This window comes from Momordica charantia (genome assembly GCF_013281855.1).
Source record: "Momordica charantia cultivar OHB3-1 chromosome 2 unlocalized genomic scaffold, Mcharantia_2.0 BLBB01000002.1, whole genome shotgun sequence".
In the NCBI taxonomy this organism is placed as follows: domain Eukaryota; kingdom Viridiplantae; phylum Streptophyta; class Magnoliopsida; order Cucurbitales; family Cucurbitaceae; genus Momordica; species Momordica charantia.
This window is the reverse complement of record NW_028275160.1, coordinates 11,879,493-11,901,663: the sequence shown is the minus strand read 5'-3', so window position 1 is coordinate 11,901,663 and position 22,171 is coordinate 11,879,493. Positions and strand designations below refer to the sequence as shown.

The window sequence follows — 22,171 nt, the reverse complement described above, 5'->3', positions numbered from 1 at the left end:
TTTCTACTGCCATTCTCCCTTAATTTAAGGGCGAGTTTAATTATCACAATATCTAAATCTTCATTTTGATCTTATTGTATTTGAAATTAATTTATTACCAAGGTAACAAAATCTCTATAATTTCTATTAATCCTTCATTCCATATTTCTCTATCAATTCTCCCTTTTCTTCTCTTCCGACCCACCACTCATATCACTGTGCTGCAGCTGAATCTCTTCTTCTCTACACAAACTGTGTAAGTATGCCAAGTTTCTAATGTAAAATTGCTTGATTTCAATGCCACTTTTTAGGTTACAAGTAGGGTTTTGATTTGATTTAATTTGAGATTTTGATATACTAAATGTTTTTTCTTTTCAAGATATAAAGTTTGTGCTTTCTTCTTTCTATGTAGGGCAGAGAGAATTCTGATTTTTTGTTGGAGATTTTTGATTTGAGGGAATAATGGGGAGAGGAAAACTGAGCATGACAATGATCCCTAATGAGAAATCTCGGAAGACGACTTTCTTTAAGCGAAAGAAAAGTTTGATGAGAAAAGCTTATGAGCTCTCCACGCTCTGTGACGTTCGCACCTGCGTTTTCGTCTGTGGCCCCAACCAAAACGACCAGTCGTCAGTCGAGGTTCACACTTGGCCGCCGTCTCGGGACGATGTTGATGACATGATTGCTTCTTATAGAGCCAATTGCCTCCATAAACGAGCTGGGAAGCCTTTTGATCTCCTTGACTTCTTCTCCGAGCGCAAGAAGAAGATCGAAAGCGACATCTCGAAGCTTCACAAGGATCTTGCACGAGCCAAGTATGAAATTAGCTAAACTACTACTGAACTTAAAAACTCTTGAAATTTTTTATGTTTATTTAATCTTTTAAACGTATTTCTAATTTTTTTTTCATTTACTCATGAATATACAACATGCACGAACTACTAATCAATATCGATTAGGAAATAAATGACATGTTAAATCACCGTTAAAATTAAATATTTTAAAATGTTGTTAATACTAGGTTCCCAAAGTGGGACGAGCGCCTAGACTATTTGTTGGAAGACCAGCTACGAGTTCTAATGGAAGAACTGGACTCAAAGTTAGATGCAACAAAGAGAAAGATCGAGATCGCGATGGAGAATCTCGAGGAGGGAGCGTCGTCCTCGACGGGCAGGAGCAGGCAAATAACCCTAAACACAAACATGAAGCAAGAGCAAAATAGCTATGGCATGTTTGGAAGCTGTTTAGGAGTGGAAACACAAGCCAATCTTATGCCATTCCATCACCAATACCAAAATCTTCAAAGCCTTCAAATGGATCATGAGCTTGATAACAATCTCTCCCCATTCCTCATTGGTTCTTCACAAGGCCCATCAACAACTCAAATTCAGCTCAATTATGGGAGTTTCCAAAACCCTAATATTTACAATGATCCAACAATGGTTATGGAAAGCAGCCAAAATTACTCATTGTGCCACTATGGAGTTCCTCTTCCTCCACACTCAATTCTTCCACTGTCATATATGCAGCTGAGTGATGATCAATTGATGATGGCATGTGCTTCTTCAAATTCTCACCAAATGGGTTTGGCCAATTTTAATGCTTCTGCTCAACTCAATAATGATCACTTTGATTATAACAGTTATGAGTATTTCATGAAGAGCAACAACTTCTAAATATTTCTACAAGTTAAGTTGATGTAATTTATTTACTTTCTGTTTGTTCTTTGTTTATTTAGTACTAGTTCATACTTCTCTTGGGATATTTGCTCTCTCTTTTGGTTAATTTTGTTGAAAGTTTTGATTATTTTAGAGTTTTTCTGCCTGTAGAATCTTTGTAGATACCTCTTATAGATTACAAATATTGTAGGAATACTTAAAATGGAATCATTGGGGTGTTCTGAAAATTTTATGTAGACCTCTTTGCGATAAATAGTTTTTTTTTTCTCTATGTCAAATACGAACTCTTGCATATGTTAATTCGAAATTACGGAATATATAGAGAGACTTCTCAATATATTTGTTTGAAAGTTGAGGAAGGGCTCGAACTCCTGACTTGTGAGTTAAACAATATTATTTACACATTTTTTAGTGCAATATTTGCAAATTGTACGAAGACCAAAACGAGTCATCTGAATCGGGTCCTAGCCAATTGTCTCATTTGCCCATATTCTAAGCCGACACTAATTTTGTGAATAGTGAATGAATTTGCATTACAACTTTGAACTAAAAAAATACTAACTTTTAAGTTTTAAGTAGCTTCATAGTCATAATTTAAGAAATTAACTTTGTAAACAATATTAGAAACGTGATAATAACTCCCAGCAATCACTGTATTCTTTTAAAAAATCAAATGTGAAAGGTAAATTTTGATTTTAAAATATTCGTTTTAAGAGAAGGTTAAATTACAAAACATACCCCTAAGGCCCTAAATGTAGTCTTTGTTTCAAAAATACTCATATTATTTCAAAAGTTTCAATACCACCTTTGACCTTTCATAAACGTTTTAAAAATACTTTTTGAGCAGACATATGTTAATATTTTTAACGAAAAGTTGATATGTCAGAATCTAAAATGCGTGACAATTAACATAGAAGTTTACTTGGATTGTTTATGCAATTTTGTACCTCTCTCCGTTGCAATACTACAAATTTTGGCTTCTTTGACAATTATGAACAGTAAAAAGATTGGGAAAAAATATTGTTACAAATTGTGGAGGTGCATTTTTTGTGAGAGAAAACATCAATTTCATAATTTTTTAAATTTTATGTCGGTTAAAAACAATCACGACAAAACTTAAATTTCTTTTTTTTTATTCAATGATAGTAAAAAACTATGACAAATAGTGGAGGTGCGATTTTGGCAGAAAAATAGAGATTTACGAATTTGTCTAGGCAACCTTTTACATTAATTCTTCCATCGTTTCAAAGTCTTTCATCCCAACTTTCCGTTCAAAATACTAACGGGCATTTGCTCAAATAATAGTTTGAGATAAATACAATATTAGACTATAAGAAATGATATTTTTGGAAGGTTGATAAAAGGTCAAGCCTAGTACTAAAACTTTTGAAATGATTCGAATATTTTTTAAACAAATAGCAAACTCTAGCTTTTTTTTTTTTTTTTTGGCAATTTAGCCTAAAAAGAATTATAATTTAGTTCTAAAAAAGTTAATTTTCACAGCTGTAAAATGGCAAAAACTGACTAATTTTTAGACAGCTGAAATCACGTAACACCATTAGAAAACAAAATTTCTTGTAGAGATATTGTCTTGTCGAAAAAGAACAACTGTTTTGAAGTTCTCTCCCAAAAAAAAAAAAGAAAAAGAAAAAGAAAAAAGAAAAGAAAAGAAAAAGAAAAAAGAAAAAAGAAAATTCCTACCAAATTCATGATCATATTCTCCCTCTGACGTAAACCAGAATTCTTTTAGATCACAAAAGGTCGTTGGATCGATCCCCCACCGGCTTCCATGCGCAGGAATGAAGAAGATGATGGAAGATGATGATCATCAAAAGGAGAATTCAAAGATCATCTTTCCAATTCTGATTCGGATTTTGCCGTACTTTTCATCTATCTTCTTTTGATATACGGTTGAGAGATTGAAAACCATATATAAATGTCTTTGGTGGATCCATCGACTGGACGTGCATTCATATGGATCATCACCGTGTTTCTCTTTTTCTGCATTCTCTCCGGTGGCGGTTGCCTTGTGATGTACATGATCCTACCTGAGACCGAAACCACCGCGTGGTTGCCGATGGTCGGCCTCTCCTTAGTCTGCCTTCCTTGGTTTTTCTGGATCTTAACTTTCTTCTACAGGGTCATATCGCGTGCTTGCGGTTTTAGGGTCTCCCTCGGCGTTGGGGTGGTCGACGGAGGCGCAGGGGTTGCCAATGCATCATCGGAATCCCCTCAAGGACCGGGTATCGATAATGATGATGAGGATGGCCATGGTGGTCTTGGTGATCAAAAGCGAAACAGTACTTCATCCTCCCGCAACTCAGCAGTATCTCGTGAAAGCGAAATGCCATTGGCCATAACAATGGCATCTTAAAGCTAAGCTAGCTAGGCATTGCAAAAACTTGGCTCCCAATTGAAGATTTGGCCATGGAGGAAGAATTAGTCAGAATGAAATCTCCCAACTAGAATTTCGAATTTCCTCCTGCTTGAAATGGAATACAACACATGCATTCTACCGAAAAATGAATGTTGATCTTTCACGAGTGTATATATTGATAGAAATGTTGTTTATGTACATCGGTCTGAATCCAATTCTGCTCCTTAATCAATCACCCTTCGGATATAGATAGATGGTCAATGATTTTAATTTATCTATCTTCAACTCCCTGTAATAGTGGAAATTGACTCGGTTTTACTAGTACAAAGAAAAGTTTAGTTTAGGTTGGGTCGGTTGGGTTAGGGAATACATTATACTCGTCATGTTATTAAAGTAGTAGTGTACGTTAAAGTATCTATATAAAAAAAATTAAATTTATTGCATGGATTCACTATGTTAAATCGCTTTTAGGTTCAATGTTGATTTGAGATCTTGTGTCTGAACCCTGATGTAACAGTGTATATTGAGAGTCGAGAGTTAATTGTCTTGAAAAGGGCAAAAAGAAAAAAAAATAGTCAAGTAAGAAAAGAGAACTTGAACTACCTATCATATTTGCTGCAAAAAATTTTCATTACATATTTGATAATTCAAATCTTATCAGACTCTTGAGCTTCATCCACAAAATATCATCCAAAACAAGGTTGTTTCTGTATTTATTGCTAAAAAATAAGAATAGAGTAATCAAATGTTGTATAATTTTACCTAAAACTTGTCAATAACCAGTTAATGCATGGTTTTTCATGAGATTTAACAAAAGCTAGAAATATTCCTCTAATAGCTCTGTCATTAATCAATGAAAAGAACTTTGATTCTGTAATGGGTGAGGGGGGCTGATGCCATGGTTTCTGTTAAAAGAAAAAAAAATAAGAGAATGGTTGCCAAAAGCAGGCACCCAAAAGAAGAAGAAAACCGAACAACCGCGGAGTTGACGGTCGGACATTTAAACTTACACCCTACAAAGAGAGGTACAATTGCGAATTGCCTAATCACTTAAACTATATTCAGGTTGGACTAGGGTTCTTGTATTGAACCATGTCAATGGGAAACTATCAGCAGCAGCTAGAAGTAAGAACAAGTTGGGAAATCTTCCAATCTTTGTAATACAGACACTCAAACTTCAACAAAGGTTGTTGACAAATCATAGTACTATAATATAACAATCTTTTGTCTCCTAAGTTTACATTTCACAATTGATTTTGAACTTGAACCGAGCTCTCCTTTTTCTTCCTTCTTCTTTGGGATAAGAAGAAACAAAGTTTTCATTCATTTGATGGGAAATACAACAGAAGAAGGGGAAAATGCCTATCAAAGGAGCTCATAGAAAAACTGCTCCAAGAGTGATCTTGAACTTATTTTATCACCTCCAGCATACAAAACAATGTCAAAAGCTACCTTTAAAGATGTTGCTCTAATTGCTGACACGAGCCCAGCTCAACTAATCAAGAAATTACTTACCTTGAGAGATAAGGTATTTGAATCCTACACCCGGGTTGAACTTTAAAAAAATGCCACTCTAATTTTAACTACAGAGGTCTCACATATTCAACATTTCAGGAAAATGCTTATAGCCCGAACAAAAACTACTAGTCAGAAAGGCATGAAATCTAACTATTCTCTCAGTTCTAAAATCAACACACATTGGAATTCTCAAAACCTGTGTGGGGGCAGGGGAACATGAAGAAACTATGCTCAAAACCTGGCTACTCCTTGGAAGAAGGCTGTTTTACAGATGGTGGATCTTTCTCTACCGATGCGACCGAACTGGCCGATTGTTCGGCTTCGTAACGCCGACGGAGCTTCTCTTGTAGCGAACGTACTCTGTCCTCGGTCTTGCGCAGCTTCCTCCATCTATAGCCAGTCCAAAGAGCAAAACCACCATAGACAACAATGTATGAGCCCCACACATAAGGATATGTTTCTGCATTCTCTTTGATTTCCCTGTACTTCTGTTCCAATTTACCCATAAACCCAGAGGAAGTGGCAGGAGTAGTTACCTCATCTTCTTCCTTTTTCGGAGTTTCCATTGCCCCCCTTCTGTTCTCCCACTAACCAGTACAATGAAGAGCTTACTAGTTGCTCAGTTATCTAAAAGCTGTAATAAAACCAAGTAACAATCAAAATCAATCAAAATTAAAGCTCTCAACAAAAGCTCCAGAAAGGGAATTATTCTCATCTCTCTATATGAAAGCTGTGCTAAATTTGAAGTGATCGCATGATAAGGAGAAAGACATAGGAGCTAATTGAAGGGGAAATTAGCTACGAAGTACAGAAGATAAAGTTGAATGTTAACGGATTCCCATCTGATCAATCGGAAAATAAGGGGAAGAAGAATACCCGAGGATGAGAAAGGCGCGACGACGGCTTTGAGCCTGGAAGCTGCAACACCGGCCGGCGGCTAACTGATGAGTATGAGAGGGGCGGCGGGCGGCGGGCGGTGGATTAAGGAGGGCTGAAGATTGAATCAAGACGGAGGAAGAGGAGGGGAGGGAGAGAGAGGAAATGAAATTGGAAGAAATTAGGGCAAACTGGGGAGAAATATTGTAGTAATTCAAAGAAATAGAGTTCTAATTTAATTTGGGAAAATTACCTTTTCGGGTGAGTGTCTCGATTTTGAGGTTAATTTGTATTTGATCTCTAAATTTTAAAATATTATATTTTTACGGTTACATTTTGAGTTTATTTTTCCTTTGGTTCTAAATTTTTAGATTCAGTTTTCGTCTGGTACTAGATCTCAAAATGTTATCATTTTATTCACGAGTTCCGAGTTTAATTTTTATTTGACTCCTAAATTTCAAAATATTAACAGTTCTATCGTTGAGTTCACTTCTGTTAATCATTAATAATCTTAATGATTCGCAAACTCAAATGTTAATCGGTCCATTTAAAAATATTTCAATAAATGATGTGGCAATAAAAATATATTCTATCTAACCCGTCTAATGAAATATTGACTAAGATTTTTTATTATATTTTCTGGTATTATATTTTCTACCAGATCGCCTATTGAAATATTATAAAAATAAATATTTTATTGCGTAAGGATATTGATAATATTAATTAATATTAAATAGATCCATCGACGTCTTCATTAACATTTTGTTAATGGTTTTGTTTTGTTAGGGACCAAAAGTAAGTATTAATGAAAATTTAGGGGTAAAAGTATGAACATTTTGGAATCTAGGGACCAAATAGAAATTAAATTCAAAACTAAGAGTAAAAGTGTAACATTTGAAACTTAGGAACCCAAATGCCAGTCTCATCATTGGGCCAACGGTCGGCCCAGCCCAAAGAAATAAGGGCCCAAACCCTACGGGCCTAAGTATTGTTTGGGTTGGGTTTGGGCTGGCCCAACCACTCAAACCTAGACTCATAGCCCAATCCATGGGCCTAAGTTGATAAGCCAAAATTAGATCGAGCTTGGATCGGCCCGTATATTAATATAGTTTTTATTGTTAAATTTTAAATTTTAAATAATTTCCAAACTAGGTTTTTTTTTTAATTCTAGAATATGTATTTTTATATAATTTTTGGTACATTTTTTTTGTTATTTTTTAAACTTGAAACAGAAATAATTTGAGATGAACAGAGGTTAAATACAACAAAAATTGAAAACTTAAACACTTTGAATTGGAACTTGAGAGAATTTGAGATTGAGAATTAGAAAGAAATTGAGATTGAGAAGTAGAATTTGAGTGAAGAAAAAAGGGAGAATGTTGATATTTATAACAAAATTTTGTATTAAAAATTTTAAAAAATTACAACCTAAATATTATATATTTTAAAATAATTTTAAATTTTGAATTTTAAAATATCAGGAACCTTTTTAAAACAAAGATTTAAATAAAATATTGGGAAGCGGGAGAGTTTATCCATTTTCAAAACAAAGATTTAAATTAGATATTGCTAAAGTGGAAAGTTTGTTCCTAACATGTTTCTATTTAATAGGGTGGAAACCAAGTTGTTTCATGTCAGCTTACATATTATTTATTTAAAAAATAAATAATATATTAATAAATATTAGATTGGACCTTTGGGCCGACTCAATGGGTCGATCCAAATATGGCCCAAACGGGCCAGCCCAATTTGAAAAACAAAGATCCATATTCAATCTAATTTATGGATGGCCTGGACTGGACCGATCAAACGTTAACCTTGGGCCGGCTTTGGATCGATCCTGGACTGGGCTTGGGTCGACCTTTAGAATTTGAGCCCAATGATGAGGCTGACCCAAATGGAATCTAAACTCAAATTTTAGTGGTAAAGTATAACATTTTGAACCATAGAGATCAAATAAAAACTAAACTAAAAATTCAAGAACAAAAACGTATTCTACCCATTTTAGTATCATCATATTTTATCTCATAAAAATAACCATCTTTAAGAGCGTAGATTTGAACCAATTTTCCTTTTTTAAAAAAGGAAAAAGACTTTTGAACCAATTTTTCCCCAAATATTGTTAAATAATAATAATAAAAAAAAGAACTCAAAAGAGTTATTAAATTAAATAAAATTAAAAGATATATACATACCTACGTTAAATTGTAAAGTCCAATCTTTCAAAATTGCGCTCATAAGTTTTTTGAATTTTTAGAAGTGTCAATTACTTAATTGTACCAAATAGATTTTTTTAAGTTTAAAATTTTCAATTTTGTATTTCATAGGCTCATAACTTTATAATGTTGTGTGCATATCTTCAGTAGCTTGAACAATGTATTCTAAAACAATCGGTTGTTTGAATTCTCACTTCATCCCATTCAAGTATTTATTATACACAAAATTTGTAACTTCGGAGAAATAATTATATTATAGATTGAAATTAGTAAAATGAGTTTTTAAAATGAAAATATGTGGTTGGATTCAGAAGCTTAAACTAACCAAATTACTATAAAATTTATTAAAATATTTGGAATTTTTATTACTTTTTGGTTTTTTTTTCTAATAATTGATTTTTATTTAATAAAAAAATAATAAAGGGAGGGAAAAATATTTAGAGGGAGAAATTAAAAGATAGTAAGAAAAAGGGGGAGAGATGTTTTTTTTTTTTTTTTGCTTGATCAAGAAAGTTAAAATGATAAGTTAGAGAGAGGGAAAAATAAGTTGAGATTAAAAAAAAGAAAGAAATAAGTTATAGAAAAATAATGAAAGAGAAGAAAAGTTACCTAAGAGGTAAAAAATTTTGAAAGAAAGAGGTAAGACAGTAATTTTATGAAGAGAGTATTAGAGAAAAATATTGGAGGGAGAAAGGTGGAGAAAAATGTGAAAAGAGAGAATAACAAGAGGGTTAAAAAAATGTTTTTTTAAAAACGAAAAATCTATTTTTAAAAACAAGGTTTTTACTATTTTAAATTTACTTAAAATTCGAAAAAGCTTTTTCAAAAACTAAATGAGTTATCAAAGACCTGTTTTTCAAAAATAAAAAAAATAAAAATTAAGGCGGTAATTATTTTGTTTTTTATTTTATATTTTTTAAAATTAAACTTACAACCAACTTACACCTATGTGATCCTTCATCATGTTATCAGCTTTTTAAAAACATTTTCAAATTAGAAATTAAATATTGAAAACAAAAATAAGTAGTTTTCAAAAACTTGTTTTTATTTTTAAATTTGATTAAGAATTCAAATATATTCTGGGTAGCAAGAAAACAAGCATAATTTTTAACACAGAAAATAAAAACGAAATCATTATGAAACGGGCCTAAGATGTCATGTGACGACCATTTGTTCTTTATTTTATGTTTTAAAAATTAAACTTTGAAATACTATTTTTACCTATGTGTTTCTTTGCAATGGAAAGTACACTTTTGATCTTTGAGCTCTGGATTAAGTGTCTATTTGGTCTTTTAGAAAACTCGTGTTAATTCCTAGTATCGGTGGAAAAGAATTAATGTATGATTGATCTCCTTTTGGATCTCATTTGTGAAAAAGAATTAATATATGCTCGATCTCCTTTTGTATAGCCTCCTTTAATTTGAGTGATCCATGCAACACTATCTTAGTATTGGTGGAAAAGTTTTGATTGGTAGTAACTCTATGTGGTTGAAAATATATTAGATTTTAGGGCTGTATCGAACCGAACTGAATGAACTTGGTTTAATCTTTACCAGTTTTGTTACATTCTCGATTTTAACTAAACTGAATCCACTCATCAACCCAAAACAGTAATTTAGTATAGAAATTGAAAATTCGACAAGAAAACACTAATCGAACCAACTAGAAACAACCAAAAGACGACTCGACCAAAACCAAATTTCTTTTAGCAAAACCAAACCAAATCGATTTTTTCCATTTTCTCCCTAAACCGACCCAACCCAACCCTACCCAATGCCCTAATTCACACCCCTATTAGATCGTAAATCTCAATTATATGCACTGTTGACTTGTCTCTTGCAAATATTTCACAATGATTAGATCTCATTGCAATATTTTCTAATAGAAAAGTTGCTCCATCTTACCAAAATTAACGCAAGGAAAAAAAGTAATATTTGGGGAGAACCAAGTGAGAGAAAGTACTCTCATTTTTTTAGAATTGCAGTTCAAATCAGAGTGGAGATTCAAATTTACGACATTTAAGAGAAATTATTAATGAACTACGTTCAAATCAACATTAACAAGATGCAAATATAAACAAAATCAACCCAAAACACTCGGTCACTTTAATTAAGGAAATAATATACAATAACAAGAAACACAGTAGATGAATTTTGGTCCATATCTCTTGAGACTATTACATTGAAAGTAAGAACCTTTCTACAAGAATGGACCAAAATGAAACACAGTAGATGAATTTTGGTCTTTTGACTTTCATCGGTTGATTTTACAAGAATTTTCATTTATTACATCATAAAACCGAAAGAGTCGAGAATGATCTAGTAATACCAATGGAAGCAAATTGTCGACATCAACTATAAATAAACTTGGATTTTAAAAAACATACCACGAAATTCGTTGTTAAGTTTAGTGAGAGCTTTGAGGAGCATCAGGCTGCTTCTCTGGTGCTGCATCTTGGAATGCTGGTATATCTTTGTATTCCTCATTCAACCTGGATAAAAGTGGGAATTTGGACTGCAAAGAATATTAAAGATTAAAAGTAGTCAACAATAGCAGAAACTAAGCAATAGAAAGGAAACGCTACGATGGTACTACATTGCTATGTAAGTGCATCGAAGTTACTAGCTCTCAACCAGTTTGTGAAGAGCATGTCGAATACTACTACTCTTTAACCATTTAAGCTCAATCGTAGCAATAGAATCTAGTCTAACAATTTTTAACCAGAGAGATACATGCCAAGAGAGTATTTGAGAGCTTCCATATCACCCAAACCAAACTGCCCAACAAGCCAAAAGATACCTCCCTGACGTCACTGACTAGCGTATATACTTCTGTTCTCGTAACAGACCGACACGCACATAAATTTACTCTTCCCTCTCTACCCCTTCCATCATCTTCCTATGGTAAACATTTATAACTGGAAATTGCCTCATTGGACTCTTTCTCCCTCTGTGTGCACAATGTGTATGAGCAACAATGAAACAGTGGACCACCTTTTTCTCCATTGCCCTTGTGTCCAAAGTTTGGGGGTTTATAGCTTCTTTGCTAGATTTATCTCTCTGTATTCCTAGAAGAATTGAGGATTTCATTGCTGAAGGTTATGGAGGAAGGCAGCTCAAGAGCAAAGCTTGGGTTCTTTGGAATTGTGCGGCCCGGGCTCTTTTATGGTCGATATGGAAGGAACGGAATTGTCGGCTTTTTGAAGATAAGTTGATTTTGTTAGATTCTTTTTGTGTGACTATTAAGCATCTAGCTTCTTGATGGACTATACTACACAAGAAAGTTTTTTGTAACTACAATCTTCTTTTGCTTACACAAGATTGGAAAGCGGTGATTGTATAGAGCTTTGGGGAGGGTTAGCTCTACCCTCCGCCTTTTGTTTGTATCCCTTTTAGAGGCCTTCTTGTTTTGAATACACATATTTTGTTTCTTATCAAAAAAAAAAAAAAAAACTGGGGGCCTATCACATATGTAGTTGACTAACGAGCAATTTTCATTATCTCGGTAATTAGTGAGGTACCATACCATAGGCTGAAATAATGGTGTAATCATAGGCTCTGATTCTAATATTAGCAATATGGTACTTCCTAGTTTCTATTGCTCTCTTATTTCTCTTCTTAGTTCTTAGTAAAGTTTGAAAAATGTAATTACGTGAAAGATAACTAATGAAGGTGCATATTCAAGGCATATAGACTCTGTTCTCAGAAAACTATTAAATGAAAAAATAACAAACAGAGTGACACAAGGTGTAATACTACTTGTTATATCATTTACAAAGCATTGCAGAGCAGTTGCACAAGTAAGCTCAAATGAAATTTTAAGAGCTAGTAATACCATGTCAACATTGAATCTTGTAATGGCGCCGTTAAGCTGAGGTGCCAAAAACAAGTCTGCCTGCAAATGATAAGGAATAGTTGACCTCAAAACTCAAAAGATGAATAAAAGAAGTTCTAATATAAATGACTTGTGACATTATGATAATTATTATTAGGATATTAGTTGGTGGTATTATGATAATTAGTTAGGGATATGTTGGTAATAAATAGAGGGAGTTAGCTAGGGGAGAGGGAGGATAGTTTTTGGGGGAATAATCTAACGTGGGATTTGGGTGATAGGTGGCCCTCTCGAAAGGCTATTGATATATAATTTCTCTTTGAAATTGCAATATAGTTACAAGTTCACTTTCTGATAATTTGGATCATAGCACTACTCTTTATAGTTTTATAAACTCAAGAAGTCTATGAACACTTTTCATTTAAAAAAATAAGGACTTCAAAATGGAGGATGAGACATCCTTAAGAACGCCTAAGAGCTTATATAAAAGCACTCTAGTTGGCACCAAAGTCTAAAAGAGAGTAATTATAAAAATTTTTACAAACAGAACTTCATTTGGAGGCTGTACTAGTTACCCCTCCCAAGAGATTATTTTTAACACAAGTATTCTGAAAAGTTCTCCTGTTTCAAGATAATCAAGGAATTGGAATCGGCTATTGTGAAGTAACTTTTGGGCCCGGCAGAGTTTGGATTTAGAAAAGTTCTATTTCTTTCTAACCACACTTCCCAAAGAAGAGCCTTAATAATATTGTTCCAAGAGGATTTTTTTTTCTTGCCTTTGTAAGGAGACCTCTATAAGGTTTGGAGGGGTCTCTTTGATTGATCTTGAGAAACACTATTGAATTCCAAAAATATTTGGAAATATACTGCCAGCAAACAAGCACAGAATAACAATTGGTGAATGAGTGGTCTGGATTCACTCTTTTTGCAGAAAATGCACCAGCAGCGAGAAATTTGGATGATATTTCTATGATCTATCATTCATATTGACCCCCTTTCCAACAAACCGACCTAGAAATCTATTGTATTATTGAAATGCTGCCTCTGAATTGAAAATGGGCCAGGTTCTGTTGATAAAGCTTCAAAATTGATTACTGATACTTGATAGAATAAAAGTCTTAAACACCTTTCAAGCCAAGGGCAAACCACAAAATGATATGCAGATGAGAAAATTGCTTATATTTTCACTACAAATGCTACCATCTGTATCATGGATAACACATAAGCATAAACTTAAACTAACCAGAAGAATTTCATCTCCGGTGGCAAATTTTCCAGCATGATCTTTTAGCAGCTTTTCAAGGGCTGAAACACACATAAATGGCAGAAAAAAGCCAACTCTTTCAGCAATTGTAAATAAAGAGTTCAGGGTGCATGAGCTTTTAGTATCTTCTAAGCGCTGAAACCAATGGCCGAATAAATAACTCTTTTTATCAATTATTTAAATTAAGAATTGAGAGAGCTGAGCTTTCAGCAGCTTTTTATTTTTCCTCTCTCAACTTGAGGGAGGGTAAGGAAGCTGACTGATGGATGATAAGACAAGTAATTAGAGAACTGGTACAGTAGGCTTGTCTTAAATTCAGCCTATGTCGTCTATATTATCATGCACAATGTCCTTTCATGGTTTGATGATATAAAAAGGATTAATATAGGTGGAACTATTGATGTATACAGATAAGTACTTGTCCCATTTCGAGGATAGACATCATCAGTTACTAATCAGCAATCTTTGTTTCTTATTTGTTTAGAGAAGTTATGTTTCATTTCAACTCAAGCTTACCAGAAAAACCTTTTCCGATGTGATGTCGAACCCAAGAAAGTTTCTCCTCTGGACCAGATTTTTCCTCAATGTACTTCTGTAAATTGGGAAAACAGTTAATTAATATAAATAAGAATAAAAATCTCATAAGTACCATAAAGAAGGCGAAAAATACAAGTGAATGGCAAACATTATTTCTTTCTAATGATAAAACTCGCATTTGTTGAGAAAAATGAAAGAATACAAGGGCATAAAACAAAATAAAATAAAAAGCCGAACTCAAAAGGAGTCAACCTAAAAAAAAGGGGATCCAATCGAGCAAAACAAAGACCTGAAGAGAATTCCAGTGAATGGAAAACATCATAAATATAACATTTTACAAGAGCGGTGTAGGGGGCAATAAAAGGGCATCCAAGAAAACTAAATTCCAAAAGAATGCATGTTGAACACTCACCAGAACAGCTAGATTTTGAAGAGGCTGTATGCTAGAAGAAACAATGTTCGCAGCCTGAGGAGAAACTTGGAGAAGTGATTTAATGTTACATACAACAATAGCTAAAATGGTACTCAAATTTCAATCACAGTCCTGCATCAGTAATACTATGTTTAAGAAAGAATCTCTAGGCTCTCCCCATCTTAGGCCTAGCCACATAGCTTTTATTTATTTATTTCTTTTGGATAACTGGGAGTCAAAGCTGCTCCCCTATATCCAAGAACACCCGTGCCCGTCCCAAGACTCGGATTCAAGAGACATCAAGGATTTTTAGTATTAAGTTCACCAAAAGATTCCAACTTGAGACCTCTAAGCCAGTATGACTAAGAGGCCCCAAACCCTTGCCAACTCAGCTGCCCTCGAGGGCTCTAGCCACATAGCTTTTATACATTTGCAATTTTCGTAGCTAGCTATTATCCCCATGCCCCCGTACACGAATCAAAAAATGCAAAATACCTGGTAATTAATAGCCCTTTTATGAAGATCTCGAGGCAACAGAGGATGCTGAGGATACTTTTCCTCCAAATACTGTAAGTTCAAAACAAAAGCAAGCGATTAATAGAAAGTAGACAGCTGAAACCGCAAGCTATAATTCCGAAAGGAAGAGGACAAACCATTAGTATTGCAAAAGAGTCGGCAATAACAGAATCCCCATCAACAAGAGTAGGTACATAACCGATAGGATTTAGCTTTTCATATTCTAAGCATCGGAAAAACAAGTAAACGTAGAAAGTTAGCTTCAACTTCATACAGAATACAATTTTAACAGCTTCCTCAAAAACAAACGAGTAAGGAAATTCTAAAATGTAGACAAATTCGATAGCATAATCATTACCGGGAGTGAATTGCTCTCCCTTCAATAAGTTAACAGCCTTGTACTCGAAATTTAGCCCTAAAAAAAAGGAACAAAAAGAATTAGAGAAGAAGAAGAAGCCATCTCAAAAAACCAGCTGATAATCGAATTCCAATGAAGAAAAGCGACAGACCTTTCAAGTTTAGGGCAATCCGAACACGGTGAGCACAAGAGCTCCTCCAGTACGAGTAAAGCTTCAACGGAGAAGCTCCCGCCGCCGTCGCCGCCGTCGCCGCCGCCGCATTTTCAGCCTTGACAACAGAAGATGAAGTCAGGTTATTAGCTACGCGAATGAAAGTCGAAAAGGGAAACAAAATCAAACAAAATGGCACAGTAGAAGATGAGAGAAATCAAGGATCCACCATGATGATTTCTGATCGGTGGAGAGTTCAAGGAATCAGAAATCAGCTGTCGCCCGAGAAGCACTTGCAGTTTGCGTACTCCGTCATTCATCTGAATTTCTTGCATTTTTTTATACAGTTTTTTATCGTTTGAATGAATTGACAACTTATCTCAATTCCCTGGCATTTTTTTTTTAAAGAAAAATTCATTTTTTAAATCGTACGATAAAAGTCGAGACCCAAAGGCCAAGTCGAACCTGAACCAATCGATAAGGTATGAAAATTTTTTAAGTATTAGACCACGTTCCATTTCAGAATTTGACACATCATTTAGTGACACAAACTTCGGTTATGTACATTAAAAATCAAACATCGTACCACTATGCCCACATCTTAAAATGAAGTTTTAATTTATTTTTTAAACCTAAAAAAACTACGAATTTTGTTAAATTAAAACAAAAAAAATAAATAACTTTTTTTATTTATTTCGACATTAGCGAGATTATTTTTTAAAAAAAATTTATTTAAAAAATAAAGTCAAATTTACTTTAAACAAAATTTATTTGCTAAAAACTATTTTTTTTTTAAGATTTTCTTCCAAAAAAATAACTGTTTAAAAGGAAAAATATATATATATTCTAAAACAACCTTCCAAAAGATTTTTTTTTAAATATTCTTTTTTTAAAAATCAGTTTAAAAAAACGTGTAGATCTAACCAAAAAAATCTTCCATATAGAAAAACTAAAAAAAATAAGGGAAAAAAAACCAAAACTCACTCAAAAAGAATTTAAAAGACTCTTTAAAAAACAAAATTTTAAGAGACAAAAAAAAACAAAATAAAAAAAAATACTGCAGGAGAAGACTCTTATCAAATTTGACCAAAAAAAATTAAACCTTATTAAAAGTTTTCTTTTAAATAAAAACTAACTTTTAAATTTTGAATTAAAATAATCCAATTTGTTTTTTTAAATAAGATTTATTTCATAAAAAATTCCTTTTTTTCAACTTATTTTAACCAAAATTTTAAAATAAAATCTCTTATTTAAACAAAATTAGAGAAAGAAAAATCTTTTTATTTTTAAAATATCAAAATTTTTATTTTCTTTTCAAAACTTATTTAAAATTTCTTTTATCTTAAAAAAATGGTTTCTTATTAAAAATAAATGTTCTTTCCAACTTATTTACTCACTTAAAGCGTATTACTGGGAGGGAGGTCACCGGAGTGCATGCGTCACCGGAGGTCGTTGGAGTTCGTGATTGGAGGTCCTGTCATTTGCTTGTGTCGTCGGAGGTCGTGGGTATCAAGGAGAAAAGGTGGTGGGATAAGAAATAAGAAAGGAGAATAGATGGAGTGGTGGTTACGAGTGTTATAGAGGGAGAGAAGAAGAAAATGTGAGGGTGTGAATTCCTAACTCTCTGCCTTGTATGCACTTGTCCCTTAAATACATAAAAAAAATAACGGTAAAAGAAGAAGAGTCAAAAGAAGAGAGAAAAAATGAGGGAGAAGAAGGAGGGAAGGATGACGCGTTCGATTATGACGAAGGAAAAACGGGAGGAGAAACCAAATCTTTATTTTTAACCAAAACAAAATCTATTTTTTTTAATTAAAAAATTCATTTATTTAAAACAAAATTCTTTATTTAAAATCAAATCTTTTTATTTATTTTATTTTAATAATAAATCAAATTCTTTAAAACAAAATCTATTTTTTTAATTTAATTTTAACTTTAGCTTATAACCAATAATAAAGTAATCTTATAGTATTTTAAACCAAAATAATCAAAATAAAACTTAATAAAACAAAAATTAAATAGTAAAAATTAAAATTAAAATGAAGCCGGACCAAATACAGTGTCTACAGCTTGCCCCCTTTGTGTATCCTTGCAGAACTAAAAGGGTAGATAAAGGCAAAAGACAAAATATTTGGGAAAGCGAAAATTTTATTCAGACAAGATAGAGATGGACCCAACTGGACACTAGGCGAGATCCCGACATGCAAAGAACCTCGTACTTGATACAGGCTTTAACCTCAATCTTGGATCGGGTGATTTAAACGACATGATAAGTGCGATGGACCTGGCTTAACACAGGCTTCGACCACAATCTTGGATCGGGTTCGATTTAACCGAATGATAAAATGCAACGGACCTGGCTTTAACACAGGCTTCGACCTCGGCTTGGATCGGGTTCGGTTTAACCGAATGATAATGCAATGGACCTGGCTTTAACAACAGGCTTCGACCTCGAGTTGGATCGGGTTCGATTTAACCGAATGATAAAATGCAACGGACTTGGCTTTAACAACAGGCTTCGACCTCGAGTTGGATCAGGTTCGATTTAACCGAAAGAGAAAATGCAACGAATCTGGCTTTAACAACAGGCTTCGACCTCGACTTAGATCGGGTTCGATTTAACCGAATGAGAAAATGCAATGGACCTGGCTATAACACAGGCTTCGACCTCGACTTTGATCGGGTTCGATTCAACCGAATGATAAAATACAATGGACCTGGCTTTAACAACAGGCTTCGACCTCGACTTGGATCGGATTCGATTTAACCGAATGATAAAATGCAACGGACCTGGCTTTAACAACAGGCTTCGACCTTGACTTGGATCAGGTTCGATTTAACCGAATGATAATGCAATGGACCTGGCTATAACACAGGCTTCGACCTCGACTTGGATCGAGTTCGATTTAACCAAATGATAAAATACAACGGACCTGGCTTTAACAACAGGCTTCGACCTCGACTTAGATCGGGTTCGATTTAACCGAATGATAAAATGCAACACGGACCTAGCTTTAACACTGGCTTCGACCTCGACTTGGATCGGGTTCGATTTAACTGAATGAGAAAATGTGATGGACCTGGCTTTAACAACAGGCTTCGACCTCGACTTGGATCGAGTTCGATTTAACCAAAGATAAATGTTTGATCACAAAAATTACCAAGCTTACGAGCTCAGCTCGAATGGAATTATGGCTTTAAGGATGAGCTGAATTTTACTGAGCATAAGACCTTCAAGAGAAAACACTCCGACGCCCAACTTAGGAAGAATCTGAGTTGTATTCGAGGGAAAATACAGTGTTCGCGTACCTTGGATAGAAGCAAATTATTTCTATATATAGGCACGGACAGGACTCCCGACCAGGCCTCAACGGCTCTTTAAGGTAAGCGTGAATTACGGCATGCTATCGTGGAGTTTGTTGAAATATGTGGCTAAGCAAGACACATCTAGGTCGGTTCAAACAAAGATTGGGAACGAGACCAAAGGAGATCTTGGTTGGTTCGGCCATAACGGGCGTCGACTCTGTAGATAGTCGAAATATCGAGGTGATAAAATTTGGCTTCATAGAAAGCTATCTCCAACAGATAAAATGTAATTTCCAAAAAAGGTTGAAGTTATTTGACTTGTAAAAAGGTTTTGACCTGAGTGCAGGGTTTAAAACCATGACGATAAGACTAACAAAAATCATGTGATCATGCAAATGCGAACTTCCAATGGCAGTATGCAGTACTTATCGTAGTGGGAGTCTGATATCCGAGCGAAAGGTCAGACCGAACAAATTCATCCTAGCGACCAACACTTCACTACGTAGGTACAGCTCTGGAGGTGAGGCATCGGTCGGTCCTAGAAACGGTTGCTGTGGCATGATGAGTTAATGACTGGAATCCCAGAGATCATAAAGAATGTGATAGGAATGGAGGCTGTGGAAAGCTGTTCTCATATTAAATTGCATCCCTTTGTAGAGCTCTTGCTAGAAATAGCTAATGAAGATCGGGTACCCTGTCGCTGACAATTGAGTGTGGCCTATCAACTAGCTCTAACTTTAAAGGCCGAGGAAAAGCTAAAGAGATATATCGGAGGCTCCACGAGAAGCTGTTGCGCGACCTCTGGCACAACTATCTTATGAAGGATGGGTGCATCTTTAAATGTGCATTGCCTCAATATCATGAATGACAAATGATGCTCCATTTTATTTTGTATTTATTTTTATCACTTGAAAAATGTGTAACAGCATATGATTTGTTTTTTATTTAGCTTAGCCAATGAATTTGATTTTCAATGCATGATGCAATAATGTATATGCCTACTGAAATCTAGAATGCAACATGTATGCATGATACTAATTTTTGTTTTGACAAACGTGATTACGAATGCACAATGCATGATACTTAAATTTTCATAATTTAACCATGATATTTATTTCCTTTTTTTTTTTTGAAGAATATGTATGCCAGTGATGTGAATGAATGATTTGTGAAAATATAGTTGAAAGAACAAGAAGTTTTTCCATATTTTGCAAAGATATTATCTTTTTTGTCTACTATCATCCTTCTTATTAGCAATTATTTAGCAAAGAATCAAATGAGAAAAGGTAATGTCGACATTGGAAGAAACACATCAACTGTTAGTTTTTCCCTTTTGCTTTTTTTTTTGTTTTTTTTAATGAATGCCTTCACTCAGTTTTGAAATCACTTTTTACTCAAAAGAAAAAAACAGACAAGGGATTAAGCTTTGAAGAACAAGACGGAAGAGAGTTGAGAAGAAAAATTTAGGTATGAATAAAAAGCAGTCAAAATAGGGAGATGTTTGTGCAACTACAAGTACCAATTTATGAAGCAGTAAATCATAAGAGCTCAATGTTATTTCATTACCTTCAAAGTTCTCAAAGTAACACTAGGTGGATAATTTTGGACGCTTACCACACAATTAGATGTGACAGAATTAACAAAAGGCTTTTATGGTAAGTAGACAAATATTGATATTCATCACAAAAATTGTATGTGACGAAGGATCTTTTGCAGTAAATGGTCAACTCTCAATGTTGACCATATTTACCATACATCGATAGGCTAGGCTCAAGGTAGATTAGGCTTAAAGCAGGCTAGACTCAAACTTTTATAGGAAGTCAGTAATTTTGGATTCTCACCTGAAAAATGCATCATTGCCCCAATATGATGGTTTACTGGTTTGCACATGAGAAGAAATAAGAAGGCCAAGATAAAGCTATTTTGGTTTAGGAATTTAGCCTGACAACAAAGCTTTGAGAAATATGTTTCAAAGAGAAGAAAAAAAAAAGGTTGAGACTTGGCAAAAATTTATATCTCATTGAGAGTATCAAAGACATTCATTTTTTCACTTTTTTTAAATTTTTTTTACATTGTTTCCTTTTTTCACCTTTTCATTTTTTTCATTTTCTCACTTTTTTTTTCCAAGTGACTTACTGTAGTCGCTTTATGATTCTTGCTAAGGTCCTAATAACAAAAGTGATAAGAGTAGACCTTTTTAAAATTATTATTGAAAATCTCAAAACATGTAACATTTTTTGTTTTTTGTTCTTTTATTTTTCAACCAATGATATGATATGAGTGATGCATGAATGAATGTATGATTTAGATTTTTTTTTTTTAAGAAAATAGCTCAATTTCCACACACTTGCATGCTTTTTTACAAGTACTTAGCTAAATCATGGGTGACTGAAGCTTCATTGTCGTTTTAACACTAGCAAGCAATCTCAAAGATGACTTCAAATAAGAAATAGACTTTATTTATAGTGGGAAAATATTAAATCCACATTGATTTCCATAGTCTTGTGAACTCATGATTCTAGTGCTTCATGTGTGAACCATCTTCCTTTGAAAACTTTAGTCATTCTGTCTTCATTAGAACTTGCACTTTATGCTTTAGTGAAGTACAGTTCTTAGTTGAATGACCTACAGCTCATTCATGGTAATCACAGTGGACTTGCGGGTCGTACCACTTTGGATAAGGTGGTTGCAATGACTCTACGGATACGGGAGCTAATAGATTACCTTGAAATAATTGGGATAACAACTCAGTGTAGGATATTGGGATCAGATGAAAGCTCTCTCGCTTTAGTTACCTCCTCCTACTATGATTATCTGGTAATGTTGGCAACCTTAGTTGTGGGTCATACTGCAGAGCCAATGAGTTTATGGGTACTATAGACGGATTATTGTATATCGTAGGTCCTTGCTGGTGCATCCACTTGAGCTTCGAGATTACTGCCTCGAATTTATTTTTCCTTTTAACAGAGCTTCTATTCGTTTCAGAATGTTGCTCTTTATTAATTAAAGGCACTGGCAGTTGTTTTGTTGCTTTTCCCCATCTTTGAGCATATTCTTTCCCTACAGTTTCTTCAGCATCTCCATTGGTAACATTTTTCTTTTCTTTACCTTTTAAAATATTTGAGTGATAGCCTTTGATGCTTGTCCA

General features: G+C 34.1%; 4 protein-coding genes across 4 annotated transcripts; 2 read left to right on the top strand and 2 right to left on the bottom strand.

Annotated features, from left to right (window-relative positions):
* The first annotated feature begins 441 nt into the window (after positions 1 to 441).
* Positions 442 to 1,655, top strand: LOC111017467 (agamous-like MADS-box protein AGL75). Its single transcript, XM_022293224.1, has 2 exons — positions 442 to 794; positions 1,001 to 1,655. Exons 1-2 carry the CDS (start codon positions 442 to 444, stop codon positions 1,653 to 1,655), a joined length of 1,008 nt encoding a protein of 335 aa, XP_022148916.1.
* A 1,632-nt stretch (positions 1,656 to 3,287) lies between these two features.
* LOC111017503 (uncharacterized) lies at positions 3,288 to 4,478 on the top strand. Its single transcript, XM_022293275.2, has one exon. The coding sequence runs from the start codon at positions 3,595 to 3,597 to the stop codon at positions 4,030 to 4,032; it is 438 nt and encodes a 145-aa protein (XP_022148967.2). The 5' UTR covers positions 3,288 to 3,594; the 3' UTR covers positions 4,033 to 4,478.
* Positions 4,479 to 5,289: 811 nt separating this feature from the next.
* LOC111017444 (uncharacterized) lies at positions 5,290 to 6,637 on the bottom strand. The gene is made up of 2 exons (XM_022293189.2): positions 6,430 to 6,637; positions 5,290 to 6,187 (listed from the first exon to the last, which is right to left on the bottom strand). Exon 2 carries the CDS (start codon positions 6,117 to 6,119, stop codon positions 5,796 to 5,798), a length of 324 nt encoding a protein of 107 aa, XP_022148881.2. The 5' UTR covers positions 6,120 to 6,187; positions 6,430 to 6,637; the 3' UTR covers positions 5,290 to 5,795.
* Positions 6,638 to 10,727: 4,090 nt separating this feature from the next.
* LOC111017500 (glutathione S-transferase zeta class) lies at positions 10,728 to 16,103 on the bottom strand. Its single transcript, XM_022293269.2, has 10 exons — positions 15,947 to 16,103; positions 15,718 to 15,835; positions 15,567 to 15,623; positions 15,346 to 15,431; positions 15,188 to 15,259; positions 14,693 to 14,746; positions 14,260 to 14,335; positions 13,723 to 13,784; positions 12,480 to 12,539; positions 10,728 to 11,159 (listed from the first exon to the last, which is right to left on the bottom strand). Exons 1-10 carry the CDS (start codon positions 15,947 to 15,949, stop codon positions 11,052 to 11,054), a joined length of 696 nt encoding a protein of 231 aa, XP_022148961.1. The 5' UTR covers positions 15,950 to 16,103; the 3' UTR covers positions 10,728 to 11,051.
* Between the last annotated feature and the right edge of the window lie 6,068 nt (positions 16,104 to 22,171).

What these genes read in the sequence shown, in the direction of transcription:
- LOC111017467 (XM_022293224.1), top strand. Translation starts at nt 442, where the DNA reads ATGGGGAGAGGAAAACTGAGCATGACAATGATCCCTAATGAGAAATCT. An exon ending in AAGGATCTTGCACGAGCCAA is followed by an intron (nt 795 to 1,000) that starts GTATGAAATTAG and finishes TGTTAATACTAG; the next exon opens with GTTCCCAAAGTGGGACGAGC.
- LOC111017503 (XM_022293275.2), top strand. Translation starts at nt 3,595, where the DNA reads ATGTCTTTGGTGGATCCATCGACTGGACGTGCATTCATATGGATCATC.
- LOC111017444 (XM_022293189.2), bottom strand. Translation starts at nt 6,119, where the DNA reads ATGGAAACTCCGAAAAAGGAAGAAGATGAGGTAACTACTCCTGCCACT.
- LOC111017500 (XM_022293269.2), bottom strand. An exon ending in AAAGGGCTATTAATTACCAG is followed by an intron (nt 14,747 to 15,187) that starts GTATTTTGCATT and finishes GTTTCTCCTCAG; the next exon opens with GCTGCGAACATTGTTTCTTC. An exon ending in CCGGAGATGAAATTCTTCTG is followed by an intron (nt 12,540 to 13,722) that starts GTTAGTTTAAGT and finishes TATCATTTGCAG; the next exon opens with GCAGACTTGTTTTTGGCACC.